The sequence below is a fragment of the Jaculus jaculus genome, chromosome 7 (genome assembly GCF_020740685.1).
Source record: "Jaculus jaculus isolate mJacJac1 chromosome 7, mJacJac1.mat.Y.cur, whole genome shotgun sequence".
Taxonomy (NCBI): domain Eukaryota; kingdom Metazoa; phylum Chordata; class Mammalia; order Rodentia; family Dipodidae; genus Jaculus; species Jaculus jaculus.
In genome coordinates, this window is record NC_059108.1 from 18,318,605 (window position 1) to 18,336,642 (window position 18,038).

General features: G+C 38.5%; 1 protein-coding gene across 1 annotated transcript in view; it reads right to left on the minus strand.

Annotated features, from left to right (window-relative positions):
• Positions 1-466: 466 nt before the first annotated feature.
• The window catches only part of Spart (spartin), a 36,733-nt gene continuing 19,161 nt past the window's right edge, over positions 467-18,038 (minus strand). The window contains exons 5-9 of the mRNA XM_004660012.2: positions 17,070-17,193; positions 12,919-13,113; positions 10,937-11,095; positions 10,714-10,804; positions 467-2,031 (exon numbers count right to left, since the gene is read on the minus strand). Coding sequence (XP_004660069.1) covers positions 1,758-2,031; positions 10,714-10,804; positions 10,937-11,095; positions 12,919-13,113; positions 17,070-17,193 — 843 coding nt within the window. The 3' untranslated portion in view covers positions 467-1,757. The remainder of the gene's footprint in view (positions 2,032-10,713; positions 10,805-10,936; positions 11,096-12,918; positions 13,114-17,069; positions 17,194-18,038) is intronic.

Below are 18,038 nucleotides of genomic sequence, written 5' to 3' on the forward strand. Positions count from 1 at the left end.
AATGGAGTCTGTTGTCAGAGGAACCAACCATGAAGTTAAATAGTTGGAACTTTCGGCTGATTTGAACCTCTAACCTTCACGGGAATGGAAGCCGAGATTATTCCTCAGTGGCCAGTAGCTGAAGTATGTGGAGTCCACCCCAACTCTGTGGAGACAGAGCTCTATTTTCTTTAGGTTAAGATTTTCCTGTAAAGGGTCAGATAATACATACTTTAGGCTTGTTTGGCCCCGTGGTTTCTTCTGCCTGCTCCACTTTTGTGCTGGATTGGGAAGCAGGCACAGTTAATAGGTGAAGAGAGAGGTGTAACTTCTGTATAAAGGTGTATTCAGAGAACAGGTAACCAGAACTATTTGGTCAGTAAAAAGTATTTGGAGATCTCTGGTTTGAGGTAAGATTTCAAGCTTGAGGCTCCACTTATTTGGCATTCTATCTCTTAAATGTGAACAGAGAGACTGACCAGAGCTATTCATCTACCAGCCCGACTTTATTTCCACTCTCACAACTGGGACATTAATGGTCCTTGCCTTCAGAAAAAAGCTGCAGGTTCTGCATCCTGGAATACAAGTCCAGTGAGTACATTTGAGGCAAGCAATTCAGAGGCTTCTTAATGCAAAAAGAACATCCATTAGCCAATTTCAAATAAATCTAAAATACCAGCTACTAGAGGTTCAAAAATGATTAGATAACAGCCATAAAACCAATACTAATCACTGAAAATTAAAAAAATACCATTATGTATCAATTTATGTATCTGTAGCTTTAAAAAAATCAGTAAATATTCATGTTTCCTACTATGTCAAAGTGAAAACTACCATGCCAGCCCCAGGTTTTCATACTTTACCTTGATCATGAATAGGACCTTCCCTTTTAAATAACTTAGTATCTTTTTAGTATAAGTTCTAATGACTGAATCCCAAAACGACAATATATTTACCATTAATAAATTTGACATTTTATATTTTTCTTGAAATTTAGTTTCTGAAAAAAAAATTACCAAAGTACATATAAAAACAGGATTTCTTAAAGTATGTTTCCTCTCAGATTAAGCTCACAATATTAATATCAAATCTTAACAATACAAATCATACTGCAAAATTTCCTAGTCTCAACCCTAAAGACTCAAAGTTGTATTTGTATTCAGTTTCAATAGGAAGACCACTCCCTAACAGACAGTAAAACTAACATTATTTATCATGATGAGTTTCTTCTCTGTTTTGAACAAGTCTTATAAATTGTTATCCCTTTTATTTAGGTTCAGGATAATAGTTTCTTTTAGCTTATATACTGAAAATTCTGTTGGGCATCCAAAAAGATCCACAATTAGTGCAAAACAGACAATATTAAATCATTCTTTTCCAATATAAATAGAACTAAGGATACTAAATGTGAAGCCTCATGTATATGTAATTCCCTACTGTGCTTTCTGAAAGCTAGAAGATATAAAAACAGTTTAACATTAGGCTTAAATAGGTGTATAGTACACATTTTATAAGCTTTATTTTTAGTGCAAAAATATTTTAGCCACATTTAGGGAAAAATAAACTGAGACTATAACTGCCTGTTTGTAAAAAGCCAGATGCAAGAATACTGATTCTTATAAGTGGAATATATGCCCCCAATTTTATGACAGTCACTTTGTTGGAATGAATGCATTAAAAAATACTGATTAATTTGGAGGTGTCTACATTTGCCTATCTGACAACGTTCTTCCATCTGGTAGGTAAGGCTTTGGTATCAATAATTCCCAGCACTGCTCTCATTTATCTTTCTTCTTTGCTCCTTTCTTCTCTTCTTTCTCTGCCTGCTGATCCCTCTCTGCACTCATGCTCACAGCTCCGGGTCCTTCCTGACTTTCTCTCTGAGAGCCATCAATGATCTGATAGTCCTCAAGGATTGTGTGTCCTGCTTGCTTTGCTGTTTTCTTCACCATGGCTTTGATGCCAATGTTGTCGATGTTGTAGGCGGTTACACCCACGTTGATGGCAGAGTCCATGGCATGGTGGGTCGCTTCTCCTGCATTGTGCCCATACCTTACAAAAGAAGAGGTGAGATATATACGATTACTGTGTCATTCTTGCAAGCAATACCTAGTTAACAAAACTTAGTTGCAAAAAAAATCAGTTACAAAAACTATTTGGGGCTGGAGAAATGGCTTAGTGGTTAAGGTACTTGCCTGCAAAGCCCAAGGACCCAGGTTCAATTTCCCAGGACCCATGTAAGCCAGATGCACATGCTGGCACATGTGTCTGGAGTTCATTTGCAGGGGCTAGAGGTCCTGATGTGCTCATTCTCCTCCCCTTCTCTCTCCCTCCTTTCAAATAAATAAATATATTTAATTTTATTTAAAAAAAAAAAAAAACTAAGCTGGGTGTGGTGGTGCACACCTTTAATCCCAGCACTTGGGAGGCAGAGGGAGGAGAAGCACTGAGTTTGAGGCCACCCTGAGACTATATAGTGGATTCCAGTTCATCATGGGCTACGGCATGACCCTACCTCAAAACCAACAACAAAAACCCTGTATTTTTTCCTTTAGTAAATGCATGTGTAAAGATAAAAGACTAGCTGAGAGCAGTATAATAAAGACTGCTAAGTACTAATGAAATGCTATAATAAAGATTGTTCAACTAGTCTTTTTTTTTTAATCCCCCACTTCTGGAAATCAAAGGAAAGGTTATGAGTGAAGCAACTGCAGGACCCAGACCTAGAGTTGTCACAAGTGATCTTTTAAACAAGAGAACGGTTTGCCTCTAAGCAGAGATTCCGAGATAGTCTCTTGGGCCCCTCACTCTCCTGCAGGCTCACTGGACTTCTTGTGGTTTCTTTAATCCACCAAGCACACAAAGGCTTAGAACGTCTGTCCTGTGTGACCTCTGTCTAGACTTAACCATGGCTCTTGCCTCACCCTGACCTCTGTCTAGACTTAACCACAGCTCTTGCTCACCCTCCTTGAATAGGTCAACCATTATTGCAAGTTTCTAACTTATTTAAACAGCCTTGGCCCAAATGCCCAACTTGATGCCAACCAATATCCCTTGACTGTTCTTTCTTAAGCCACAGCTTATACCTTCTACAGCTTATAAACGATCACTGTTTATATATTGCTTGTTCATCTCTGAAATATGTACTCCCCAGAGACAGGAATCCTTACTTTATTCTTTAATGTAATGTACACATTTGGAAGACAGCCTGGCATCTAGTAAGTGCTTCATCAATGAGTAAGCAATGCCTGCTCTACACACCTGTGTTTTCCCTCCTTCCCCTCTTCTTTTTTGGGACAGTCTCCCTATGGAGTCTAAACCGACCTCAAAACTCAACCCTCCTACCTCCTACTTCCCCACCTGAGTTTCTTGATCATCAAAAGCAGATCCAACTGGGGTTTTATCGTGCTCTGCCTGCTCATGGACAGGGGCTCTCTGTACTCTCCCCTCTTTCATGCTCTTGAGTTCTATCTAGAACTTAATAAAAACACTTTTTATATAAAAGTAGTTATTACTAGCAAAGATAACACATATATAAAATACAATCTGGGGGCTGCTGAGATTGCTCAGTGGTTAAGGCACCTTGCTGCACAGCCTAACAATGAGGGTTTGACTCCCCGGTAGCTACCCATATAAAGCCAGATGCACAAAGTGGCACACGCATGGGAAGTCTGTTTGTGGTGGCTGGACGATTCCGTTCTGCTCTTTGCCTGAGGTCAGTAACTAGAAGAGCAGCAGAACCAAGAGCCATTCAAGTCCTAACTCTGTATGACTCTGGCCTCTCCTACCAGACACATGATAAGAGAAGCTTCCGAAGCTGCTTTCTGCCCTCCGCAGCCCTCGTGATTTGCTGGGGATGCAGAAGGCAGGGGCATGACAGTCAAGGAAACTATGAAGAGAGCAAGTGGCACTGGCTAGGACTAAATGGGAAGAATGAGGCGATGACAGACTTAGCAATGAAAAATAAGCCATCACTTTATGGAATAGGTCACCTCTGCAAAAGTGACACTAGCAACATAATCTGGCACAGTAGTTTTCAAGTACAGGAAATCCTCCAGGCTTATAAACTTCCATTTCTGAATACTTGGAGCACTCCCATTTTAAGGATGCTGCTTGAAAGCATGCATAATGCTCATATCTCTATGTGCAGAACAGCTTGAAATGCTACACTGTCCTTAATGAACTTAAAATGAATATTTTGGTACCCTGTTAATTTGTCTTGTTCTTCCAGGCTACAGCAAAAATTCCTGTAAACGTGAAAAACAAATACCAAACTAGAAGTCAGAAAATGAGATAATAATACCAGCTCTGCAAATAGCTAGCCATATGACCTGCCCACCTGCCCTCTCAGCATGCCCACTTCTTTATCTCATAATATATGTATACCCGACAGTTCTTTGTGCATCTGGATGATGTGGATTCTGAGGAATCAAACCTGGGTCCATAGGCTTCACAAGTAAGCACCTTACCACTAAACCATCTCTCCAGACCTTGTACTTTGAAAAATCTAAAGTACTAGAACTAAATGTTAGGGCTGGAGAGATGGCCTAGCAATTAAGGAGCTTGCCTGCGAAGCCTAAGAACTCATGTTCAACTCGCCAGGTCCCACCTAAGCCAGACACAGTAACATAAACATGCAATGTTGCACATGCACATAAGGGAGTGCATGTGTCTGGAGTTCAACTGTAGTGGCTGGAGACCATGGCATGCCAATTTTCTTTCTCTCTCTCTCACTTAAAAAAAAAGTGGCCACACGTTCTCCCTCATATGTGGATCCTAGCTACAGATGATTGGGTTTCTGTGTGAGAAGGAAAATACTTAGTAGCAGAGGCCAATAAGTTAAAAAGGAGATATAAAGGGAAGAGAAAGGAAGGGAGGAGGGTACTTAATAAGTTGGTATGGTATATATATAAGTAGAATGACTGAGATGGGGAGGTAATATAATGGAGAATGGAATTTCAAAGGGGAAAGTGCAGGGGGGGGTGAGGGTATTACCATGGGATATTTTTTATAATCATGGAAAATGTTAATAAAAATTGTGAAAAGATAAAAAATTAAAAAGTAAACATTTTTTTTAAAAAGTGTTGGGCTTGCCTCAAATTTATAATATCTATAAAATGGCTTTTTATTAGCTTTGTTTAAATATGTCCTCACCTATCAACTTTGCTTCCCTATGATCCTTAGAACTAGTTTTCCTAGTAGACATTTATTCTTCTCTTCCCAGCTAATTGCTCCATTCTTGTTGTCTTTTGTACTTAAGATGCACTGTTCAGAGCTCCTAGAAAACAAATATCTGGGCAAGAATATATAACTGATTTTTTACTTTTTATTTATTAATCAAGTAGAGCTTAAGTTAAAATTTTATATATAATACTACAAGTTTAGGTACAATGAAAAAAAATGTATGTCCTAAAATCAATGGACTCTAATTTAATGGTTGGCTCGGATTTTTCAGACATGCCCAATATGTTCACAGATGTATACAGACAGGCAGAGCATTCCAAGTGATTCTAGATTTTACTAACCATATCTCAGCATAACATTGTTCCTGTAAGTTATCTCTAAACCAACTTGAATATGGCCTTTTAAATTATTCTTTGAGATATTAGCCTGAAATACTTAAGGTAGAATAGATTTTTATTCATCTATTCATCAAAGGTAAACTGGTTCTGAGTAGTTTACAAAAGACTGTAGGTGAGTCCAAGGAGTTTAATTTTCTTTTGAAATCAGCACAAAATAAAAAAAAAAAAAACAAGCAAAGGCATGGCACAAAGTCATGTCTCAGCAGACCCACTCTAGCTCTGGTTGCATCATGATCTGAAGAGCATGAGAGTGGAGGCAGAGGAAGCAACTAGGAAACAGCTATGAAGAGGAAGAGAAGTGTGGGTCTATGGTAGGTACAGTGAGGTTTGAGAGCAAGAGACGGATATAAAGTCAACCGGACGTGGTGGAAAGGTTACAGTGGTATGTGACTGGGATGTCTGAATCTGAAGAGCGAGACAAAAGTTAACAAGAAGATTTGAGAGTTTTTGGCACACAGGTCAAAATTATGTCTGCAGGTATACATGAGAGTCTCCAGGAAATTAAAACAGGCCCAGAGCACAGAAAAAAGCAGCCTGTAAGAACAGGTATGAAAGATGTCAGCCCTGAGACCCAGGTAAGCAGACTGAAACACTTAGGTGATTTATAGACCGCTAGCTCAGTAATCTTAATAAGTATTCAGTACTGAAGCAAAGTCAAGAGCAGAGGTAAGCAAGCCTGTGATTAGACCTTATTCACATTTCTGGGAAAAATTTTTCTTAAATTAAAAAAGCCATGTCTTTCAATTCTAGTGATAACACAAACTACACAGGATGCTGGGTAATATATAACACACAGCAAAAGCCAAAGTTAATAAAAGGGAGACTAATAGAGAGAGGGAGGGAATATGATGGAGAGCGCAGCTGTGAAAGGGAAAATGGGGGAGGGGAGGGAAATATTATGGTTTATTGTTTGTAAGTATAGAAGTTGTCAATAATTTTTTTCTAATAAGTAAATCAACTTAATGACCAAAAACCAAGATGAAATGAAGGCAGCATAAGGGAACAGTCATAGCTGTGACTAAAACTATCAGTTATTCAACAGAGCTATTACTCAGTGGAAGAGCACTGCCCATTATGACAAGACTCTGAGTTCTATTCCCGACACTGAGCAAGGAAATAAAAAAGATAAAGATATTAAAGGTGTATTTCTGTAAGTGCTAAATTTGTATGAGTAAAAAAATGGCTATCAAAAATATGTACCTTTGGTCTTCTGTGACATATCTGTCAAGTACAATATATAATCAAAACAAGAGAGTCAGAGCTTAATCTTATTACAAAGGATCTAGACTACCAGAATCAATTCTGAAAAATTTGTCACTAGCACAACAAAAATGAAATACAACAGCAATGAAGGACTTGGAAGACATACTTCAAATGGAAGAGCAATGGGAACAGTGATGGTATTTAAGTCTTTGTACAGTTACTGTATGGGAAAGAGAAGACTGATTCTAGTTACTTCCTGAGTAGATGTTACACAGATCTGGTTTCAGAGACTAGGGCATTAACCACTGGACGTACTTCTTAGCTTCTAATTTAAAGGCCATTTTAATTAAATTTTATTCTAAACAAAGCAATAAAACACTGTGCCATGTATTAGTAAATTTCTTACAAGAAAGTATTATTAAGACTTATGTTGCATAAACATATGTTCAAAGATAAAATATTACTAGGGAAAAATAAATTGCTCTAATTTACTGGAATTATATTTTTCTCCTTTAACAATTTAAAGTGGAACAAAAGAATGTAATGGTAAAATCTAGAAGAGTGATGAATTATTTAAGTATCATATTGTAATTAAGTATAGCAAGTTAATGTTACTTATCGCTTTTCATTGTTCCTGTAGATCTTCTGTAATATATTCTTTTCCCCAGGCATAATGTACAGAGTTTAGGTAGATTTAAAACAACTAGTAAAGATGGCTGGGGAGTTGGCTAAGGTGCTTGCCTGTGAAGCCTGAAGGACCCAGGTTCGATTCCCTAGTATCCACATAAACCAGTTGCACAATGTGATGTGTACATCTGGAGCTCATCTGCAGTAGCTAGAGGTCTTGCCATGCCCATTCTCTCCCTCCCTCCCTCTTTCCCTCTCTCTCTCTCCCTCCTCTCTCAAATAAATAAATTAAATTTTGAAAAACCAACTACTTAAGAGAGTGATACTTTATAAGCACCGAAAGAACAAAATTTCCTTATTATTCTAGCATCAACTGGATTAGAGTAAAACATAAATGTCACTTTACTTTCACAGTACAATAAATGTAAGTAAAGATGTAAAAATATAAATTTAATTAAGAACCAAATTGAATGAAATGATGAATACCTTTTTTCCATTTCAGTTTTGTCACTGAACTGTTACTGACTCAATTCTTTTAAAAGATATGTACTTTTTAATACTTTTAAAAAGATATTTTTAACTTCTTGGCCCACATTATCTTCATAGGTACAAAAGTAGAGCTACCTGGACCAATTCCTTAATTCCTCCTTGTTTTCCCACCTTTCCAAGATTCTGATACCACTTAAGTTGCTGCTAAGAGGTAATCACCTTTACAGTCACAAACACCAAACTGTGTAACTCAAGTCTGTGTTCTTCATGCTGTGAATGCACAGCTAGTTATCTGTGTGCTAAGAAATGACAGTCTCAACATCAGTCACTTCTGCCCTAAAAGACACTTTTGACTCAATTTAGCTCTTTCACAAGAATCTACTTAACTAGTTATGGCTGGCCCACTGAAAGAAACTCAATGACATAATAAACCAAGGCATATTGATAAAGGTCAATGTTATAAGTAGGAAGAAGTGAACTTGAAGACCTGAAGTATTACATTTCTATCAAAATGCCTTTCAGATGCCATCTGCGTTTCCTTATCCAGCTCTTTCAGTAAAAACAGAAAGCCAACATGACCTGTAACGTCACTTTGGTTCAAAAGTATACATGCCCCAAACTGAACAGATGAAAACAATTTAAGATTAAAATTAAGTTTAGTATTTCCTACGCTAAAAGGAATCTAAAAACACAGCAGATAGAACTAGAAAATCATTTTAGAAGTTCAGATGACCCACCAAGGACAATACTGGTCCAGCATTGTTCTCTGAAGAGCAGAACACAAGTCCTAATGACAGACATTTGTTTTAGGGACAGACTCTAATAAGTTCCTTAACTCTTCATGTTTTGCTTTCATTGTCTATGACATAGAAATGATAACAGTGTTAAAAATTAATACCTATGAAAAACAGGGAATATAGTACCAATATGTAAGTATGAACTCATAAATATTGTCAATGAATTTAAGCAAATGACTATGAGTACTTAACACCATTAGAACTTTTCTTTTTGCTTTGTAAATAGGTATTAAGATACAAATGAAGCTGGGCATGGTGGTGCACACCTTTAATCCCAGCACTCGGGAGGTGGATCGCTGTGAGTTCGAGGCCACCCTGAGACTCCATAGGGAATTCCAGGTCAGCCTGAGCTAGAGTGAGACTCTACCTCAGAAAACCAAAATAAATAAATAAAATAAAACCAGATACAAATTAACTCACAGCTAAGGTCCTTCATACTAAATTCAGACCCTGACTCCTCTAGCACTTACTATATATGTATATAGTATATAGCATACATGTATATATGCACTATACTATATATGTATATAGTATATAGCATATATGTATATATGCACTATACATATGTGTGTATGCATATATATACACACACATGTATATATGTATATAAATATATATATAGTAGTAAGCAAGTAGAAAGAATAAAAAGAGGATATAATATAAATTCTATAAATATACAAGAAACTCACAATGAAGCTGTTTATAATTAATAAAAACTAATAAAATTATAAGAAGATGAAGAAGAGAAGATAAATAAAAGATAGTACTTCAAATTTCTTCTTTTCATGCCATGGTGTCCATGTTTAAAAGACCTAAGGGCTTAAAAATCAATGATATCAAACCAGGGCTACTTAAAACTCCTCTTCCTTGTATAGTTGTGGGATAGCCTACTTGTTCCTCTTCACATTCACTCAAAACTCAAACATTCCATAGTACTCACCACAACACAACCTGATGGCCAAGCCCGGTGATGTGAATAAGCTCTCCTTTCCCATGTTTCTCTTAAGCAGTTAATCCACAACCACTCCCCAAACCCAAAGCAAAGGGAGAACACTCATGAACCCTAAGAATGCCACAGCTCCTCTCCCTCCCCTCTGTGCTTGTTCTCTTTTGCATGCATGTCTATTACATCTGCCTCTATTCTCATCCACTGACTGTACTACAGACTTTCTGCCAGCCCTGTGGATGGAGCCCTTCTCTAGTGGAGCTAGTATAACATCTCATTACTATCTCCTACATTCATTTTGCTGTACTATCTCTGCTGTGTCTCTCAGCCATCAAAGCTATCTTTCCATGCAGTCAGCATGCTTTTGGAGTGACCATCTTAGCAGGACAGAGGTCTGTTACAGAACTGGATATAGAGACAGTATAAACTAGTCTCCTGTGACAGGGACACCTACTCATGAGACAGACACCTAGGCACTGCATCATCTGTTGGGATAAAGAACTCTGCAAGCTGAATTTTAAATACCCAAGACCACCTTCTCTGGAGCTCCAACAGGGCTGGAATATAATTTGTAACTACTCTCCAGAGACTTCAAAGCCAAATGAGAAACAAATTCCACCAATTATCAGATTAGCTTGTACAAATCATTCATTTCTATTTTGCCCACTAAAAGTAGAGCCACCATCTGTCTATTCCAATATACATTTACAGTGGTAATTAGCATCAAAGTGTGTCCTAATTTTAGTAGTCATGGCATACAGAATGGGATGTTAGTAAAGGGAATTATAATTCAAGTTGTTTTTCAGACAAGCATCATTATCAAAGAAAGTCACATTGTTAACAATGACTACATTATTCTAGGCTTTTAAAAAATTAATTAAACTTATTCTTTTTGTACCAATGAACATTTATAGCTATTAGTAACACAAAGCAAATTCACAAGAATTCTACTGTCATACTAATAATTCTTCCTATTTAGAAAACTTGAGTGAAAGAAGTTATTTTTGTTAGAAACATGGAGAAAAAACTACATAATCACCTTAACCATCACAGAATTTAGATTCAGACTTTAAAACAGAGTTTAACTTACTTGTATCTGACAGTCTGCACAGTTTCTGCTGACACATTGTTAACAATGCATCTAGCTGCACATTCCAATCCCTGCCAGACAGTTGAAAATCCTGTAAATATAATTTAAAGTAAGTAAATCCAGCTCAAAGCAAGCAGCCACCTAGCATGTACAAACCCCAGGTTTTATCTCTAACACCAACAGAAATAAAAACAAACAAAGAAAATCCAGGTCTTTTAATTACCCTGAACACTGCTCGCTGCAACCACCATGGCGCCGTCCAGGGTGGACTTCCCATCCTTGTCTCTCTTCAGAGCCTCTGGAACAAGTTTGCTTCCGTGCTTCCTGACATGTGGAGCCAGTTCTTTGCCAACACAGTTTGCTACACTGCAGACTCCATCAACTCATATAATCATAAAAAACACTTAGAATCCACTCACATCTTGGTCTTACTATTAATATTTATCAATGTTCTTAAATCTAAAAGTGCTTCAACCAGGCATGGTGGTGCACACCTTTAATCCCAGCACTCAGGAGGCAGCGGTAGGAGGATGGCTGTGAGTTCAAGGCTGCCCTAAAACTACATAGTGAATTCCAGGTCAGCCTGGACTAGAGTGAAACCCTACCTTGAAAAACCTAAAAAAAAAAAAAAAAAGTTTAAAAGTGCTTTGTTTTATATTGTACCATTTCTACTTAAGGATGAGAGCCTAGGGGCTGGAGAGATGGCTTAACAGTTAAGGTGCTTGCTTGCAAAGCCTAAGAACCCAGGTTCAATTCCCCCTACACACATAAGCCAGATGCACAAGGTGGCACATGCATCTGGGGTTCACTTGCAGTGGCCAAAGGCCCCAGCGCGCCCGCCCATTCTCTGTCCGTTCCCTCCCGCCACTCCCCCCCACCGCCACTCTCAAATAAGTAAATAAAAAAGAATGAGAGCCTTTGAACAAAAGCTGTAAGCAGTTCGCAGAGTCTACTGACAACCCCGCCCCTTGGATTTGCACATGCTTCTCGGGTCTTCTACTTAAAGAGAAACCATCCATCTTCATTTCTGCTGATTCAAAGACTAAGTGCCATACATACATTTGATACTTAGCCTTACACACACACACGTACATGCACGCGCGCACACACACACCCCATCTCACTAAGTTTAAAAGAAACCCGCTAAGGATCTACCTCTGCACATTATAAAATCAAATTGTAATTTTTAAAATTTTATTAGAGACAGACAGAATGGGTACAGCAAGGCCTTCAGTCACTGCAAACAAATACCAAATGCATGTGCCACCTTGTACACCTGGCTTACATGGGTCCTGAGGAATTGAACCTGGGTTCTTTGGCTTTGCAAGCAAGCACCTTACCCACTAAGTCATCTCTCCAGCCCATAAAAACATCAAGTTTTAATGCTGTGAATATAAACTGACAAAAAGAGACTCAGCTTGGGAAGACTGGCACCAGAACCATTGAGTCAGCTTGAATACAGGCTTCCCTCTCAACCCTCCCTGACAGCCCTGAACTGTGGTCCTCCAAAGAATGCATCTCACTCTTAAGTGGACTCAACTCTCAACCTTTCCAACACATTAACCCTTTAACCAGTTGCTCAAACTTGAATGTACCAAAAGGAATCATGGAGGGATCTTACAAATTGATCAGATATGCCAGGCACCTGAAATTCTGTATTTCTACGACTCCCAGATGAGCTGATGCTACCGGTCCAGAGGGGAAGCAAGGTAAAACTGTGTTATCCTGCTTCTTTCTTTGTGATAATAAACCATCTAAATGAATATTTAGATTAACCACAGATTATTAAGTTCTTTCCTTTTTTGCATTTGTGTGTGTTATGTGCAAGTTCATATGCCCTTGGCACATGTGTGTGAGCACACATGCGTATGCAGATGTATGTGCATGTGTGTGTATGTAGGACATATCAATGTCATGTGTTTTCCTCATTCACTCTTCACTTTATGGTTTTGTTTGTTTTTGCTGTTTTTTTGAGACAGGGTTTCTCCTTGAACCTAGAGCTCACTGATTCAGCTAGACTCGCTAGCCTATAAGCCCTAGGGACCTGCCTGTCTCTGCCTCCTTAGCGCTGGAATTACAGGTGCATGCTACCACATGCAGCATTTGTATATGGTGCTGGGGATCTGAACTCAGCTCCTCATGCTTGCCCACTAACCTAGTCCCCAGTCCTAGTAAACTATAACTGAAAAGAAACAGGTACTTTACCTAAGAACTGACTGACTTTCGCTGCTCCTCCTGTAGCCTGCTTTGCAATATAAAGTCCCCTGGTGACAGCCGGACTGACTTCCACTGGTTTTTCTTCTGGTTGAATCCGTTCTCGGAGTTTAGAAGCCCCTTTCTGGATAGCTTTGCCAGTGAATTCAGCCCCTTTTACTAAACCCCAACTCACCCAGGAAGCACCTTTTTAAAGAAAAACTTAAAATTAGAGCCAGTCATATCTTTAAGCCCTTTAATAAGTAACATTACCAAGAAGAATAAAAGCTCAATATTTAGATCCCAAATATGTCATACCATAAACTTTCAAGCCAACTAATCTCAGTGTCCAATACTTAGATCCTACATCTCTGTGGCAAAGCTGTACTGGTTTGTGTTCTCACTATTGCCTGTGGAATCTCTGTATGTTACTGACCATGGGTGTTAGAGACTAAGTATGAGTTCTGGTACCATTTAAAGACAACATTTGGCAAGACATCCCAGACATGTTTGTCCTTTTACTTTAGTCCAGGTACCATTTTTTAGTGAAATCCTGAGAAAGACACAAACAATACAAACTTGAAACCTGAAAATGTGTATTTCAAAGATCATGGGTGAGCTATTTGCTTTAGACTGAAGGAGTTACATAGAGAATCCCGTTCCTTCCTTATCCCAACCCCAAATCTCTGGAACTCTGCACCTTTTTTTGTTTGCTGCTCGAGTAACAAAATATGACACACTGAGAGGAAAGGAGAGGCCTGGATGGCTCAGCCATGTCATGAGCCAAGGTGGGTTAGCCTGTTTTGTCCTGCTGTGTGCAGTTCAAATGCCAGAAGTAGTTGTCAAAGAGACAAGATGGCAATACAGACAAGAGGTCCAAAACCAGTAGAAATGAAGACAAAGCAGCTGAAGAGAGACAGCAACAAGAGGATACAGAAACACAGTGTCTCCAATGACGGGAAGAAGGGCATTGCCTTCCTCTGTAGAGCCCAGGACTTAAAATGCCTTTTCTCTTTGGCTAAGCTTGAAACAATAAGCTTTATAAACTGTTCACATAAAATATGTTAAGGATGTTCTCTCAAGATCTGTGGCACAGTTTTGTGATTTCTCCAGTCCATAGTATGAAGTGACAAAATGAAAATTATACCAATTTATTTAAAACGTTAACAGTGAAAAGTGATATATAAGTGGAAAATGTAGTTTATCCTCTTGTTTCAGTCAATAACCCATGTTTATCTCTACTCTTCCTCACAGTCCTACCCAGAAAACAGCAGTAGGAAAGTGAGGGGCCAAACACAGGCAGGCAGATTCCCATAAGCACAAAATGCATGAAGACACCCATTTAAAAAACTTTCTGAGTTCCTAACTTATAGGTTAAGAAGGTTTAAAAAAGGAAATAAAGGTGAGGAAACAAGACTGCAAAATAAGTGATAGTGAAACACTGGCACTACAACTAGGATTTTACGAAACAGGAAAGAAGGACTCTTTTGATGACTGAGAAAAATGTATGAAAATGAAATATAAAAAGTCACAGAACTAATGAAGAGAAATATCAGAAGTGAATAATTAATACCATGTCATGGAATACAGGCAAATATAATAAAACTGCAGATACTGTAATAAAATAACAGCATATCATTGGTAGCTATGCCTTTTAAATGACACGAGTTACCAAATATAGGCTGGCTTTCTTCATAATTCCAAATTGTGTACTCTGCAGTGTTGACATACGGAGATGAGCAGCAAAAAATGAATGTTTGCTGAATAAATACAAGGTAGATCAGTAACTTAGATATCTAAGTCAAACCTAACTACTATGGTTTCTGGAACATTGGTTACTTTCAATGAATTAAAGAAACCTACTATTTGTATTTGTTATTAAAAATAAAAAACCCAAACCACAGCTTTCTACCCTGGGCACAGCTGAAATCCAAGATGACTTTAATGAAAAATTTCAATAGTTTTATAATGATAAAGTTAGTTTTAGAATACTGATTGTTTCATATTTGGTTTCTGATATTCTTTATCTGGCTAGCAGAGTAGGAATTTGGTATACTGGCTACTGCAACCTGAGGACTACTGAATTCCCACTCATATGACAGAGATCTTTCCTTGCATTTTACTTAGCTCTTAAAAACCTGTAAAAGTGACTTATTTTAGCCTTCAGTTATGTCACCAGATCTACAGTTGTTTGAATATAAGACTGCTGTCTGGAGATGCTCTGCTTATTCTTTATGCTCCATAGTAGAATGGTGACCTCGGTGGGAGTGACAGTCTCAAGACCACACTAGGTAACAAGTCTTACAGAGAATTTAATCAAGAATACAAGGGCTTTGTTATGGGTATTCTTTAATAGATTAACCCAAATGGAAAGTTCCTTGCCATAATCTAATGGCACAAAATGATTCCTAAAATATGTGATTTTGTAGAGACTGTAGATGGCTCTTGCTTGCTGTTATCAGCTCAAGGTGAAATATTACTGTGGGTGGGCAGAAAGTCACTGTGTCCTATGTGTCTTTGTTAGTGTTTTTGTTGCTATGAAAAAATCCCTGAGGAAAACAACTTGAAGGAAGAAAACTTATTTTGGCTCAATTTCAGAATAAGTTTTAGTCCATGGGTTAGCTGTCTCCATGGCTTTGGACTGAGGTATGGCAAAACATCATGGTGGACGGGCATGTTGGAAGGAAGCTGCTCACCTCATGGCATTAGAGAAGGCAGAATAAAACAAGAAGAAGCTGGGACAGGCATATCTTCCCAAGCTAACTGTAAGAGACTACATGTAGACATGCAATTTAGCACTTTTAGATTTAAGCTCTTCCAAACCAGATGCCAGAGGGGGGAGCACAGGATAATCAGCCCCAACTGTCAAGTCACTAGTGAGCCTCTGAGTGTTCCTAACAGGTTCTTAGATGTTAAGAAAGCATACACAAGCCATCCCTCCACTTTCCTTTCTGAACAAAAGTCAACAAACAAACAAAGTCTGTTTTTTTGTTTTTGAGATTTTTTTTTGGCTGCTACCATGTTATCCCTATGCTCCTTGCATGCATCATCGAAACCTCCAGAACTTTTAAACACACTGTGGTGGTTTGATTCAGGTGTTTCCCATAAAATTAGGTGTTCTGGATGTTAGGTTCCCAAGCTGATGACAACTGGAAATTAAAGCATCCTGGAGGCAGTGTATTGTTGGGAGCAGGCTTATGGGTATTATAACCAGTTTCCCCTTGCCAGTGTTTGGCACACTCTCCTGTTCCTGTTGTCCACCTTATGAGGGCCAGGGGGTGATGTCCACCCCTGCTCATGCCATCATTTTCCCCTGCTATTGTGGAACTTCCCCTCAAGCCTACAAGCCACAATAAACCTATTTTTCCCACAAGCTGCTCTTAGTTGGGTGATTTCTACCAGCAATGTGAACCTGACTGCAACACAAACCTTTCAACTGTATAAGATAAGTCCCTCTATTGTTTTGCTGCAGTAACAGCTGACTCACATAATCTCAAAGACAGATAAGAATTTCCCTTTTTTCTGGGGGGGGGGTAGGCATCTTAAACTATTTGTACTGCATAACAAAATACTATAAATTTGTGGCTTATAAACAATATAAATTTACTTCTTTGCACTCTGGAGACCGGCATATGTGGTACTCATGAGGGTCTGCTTCCTAGTGCAATACACAGCACCCCTGTTTTTCCCAGGCACATAACAGCTCTCTGGGGTCTCCTTAAAAGCAGTGAGTCATATTCAGGAAGGATCCCCCTCATGCCCCAATCACCAAAGTCCCCATCCTCTAACACTAGCACTTTAGGGAAGGGCTAGCATTCCAAAATTCAGATTTTTGAGAAGACCCAGACCTCAGCACACAGCAGCTAGGGGAGGGTTAAGGCAGACATTTTAAGAGACAGAAAAGTCATTTTATATTCACAGCTACTTTTCACTGGTGCTTCTCCTAAGAGCAAAATATATGAGACTATGCCAGGAAAAATGTATACTTACATGAATAGATGGTATTCTAAAAACTAGTTCTTTCTACTGCTGAGTATTTATTTCTACGTTGGCAATTAAAAATGAAAATACAAAGTATAGGTTTTCTAGCACTCTCGTAAACAATGTTTTTCTTAGGTTCCAAAGTTTAAAGCTGTAGGGGAAATTCAGCATTACTATGATACCTGACAAAATGTTGTGAGCCACCTTTGCACTCCATTCAGGTAATTCCTTAGCTTTTTCTTCTGAAATTGGCTCACAGGGTACCATATGACTCAGATTAACTTCTTCACTTGAAGTATCTTTAGTCTAAATAGTAAAAATATTTTAAAATGTACAAAAGTAAGTATGAAAGCACAAATTATAAGCATTATATAAAATATCAAGCCAATGAATATTATCCATAATTAATGAAAACATCAACTTAAGTTAATATATGTCATAAAATGCAATACCAAAATTGCCATAATGGTCAGAACTGTTCAGGCCTCATGTAAGCTTCCAGTGACAAGAACTACGTTTTGATATAACTCCAAAACAGCACTTGCTAAATAATATCCAAATTGGCTAACTTTCCTCTTTCTTTGACAAGCCTATGAGTTGCATCATATGTAGAAGATATCTTCCCTACAACTTTGCATGCCTATGTATAGCACTCATGTCATGACTAAATAAAGGAGGATACATCTTAAAAGGCCTGGCTCTGTGCTAGAAAGGTGGCTAAGGCACTTGCCTGTGAAGCCTAGGGACTCAGGTTCGATTCCTTAGTACTCACATAAACTAGATGCACAAGGTGGCTCATGCATCTGGAGTTCGTTCTAATGGCTGGATGCACTGGTGCACTCATTCTCTCTATCTACCTCTTTCTCTCTCTCTCTTAAATACACACACACACACATACACATATTACTAGCTCTATTATAAGCCAAGTAAAAGTCCAAATGCAAACATGATTATGTATAAACATGCACTGAACTGACATTCCTTTTAAATACCAGCACTGGACATGACGTGTTCATTGCACTCAGGAACTCACAGCACCTGTGGTGACTGTACAGACACACCACAGGCCAGCCGTCATTCCCTCCTGGGTGAAGGAGGGGCTTCTGAGTTCTTGCCACTCCCTGACGTGCTAGTGATAGTTAATGGTTGCT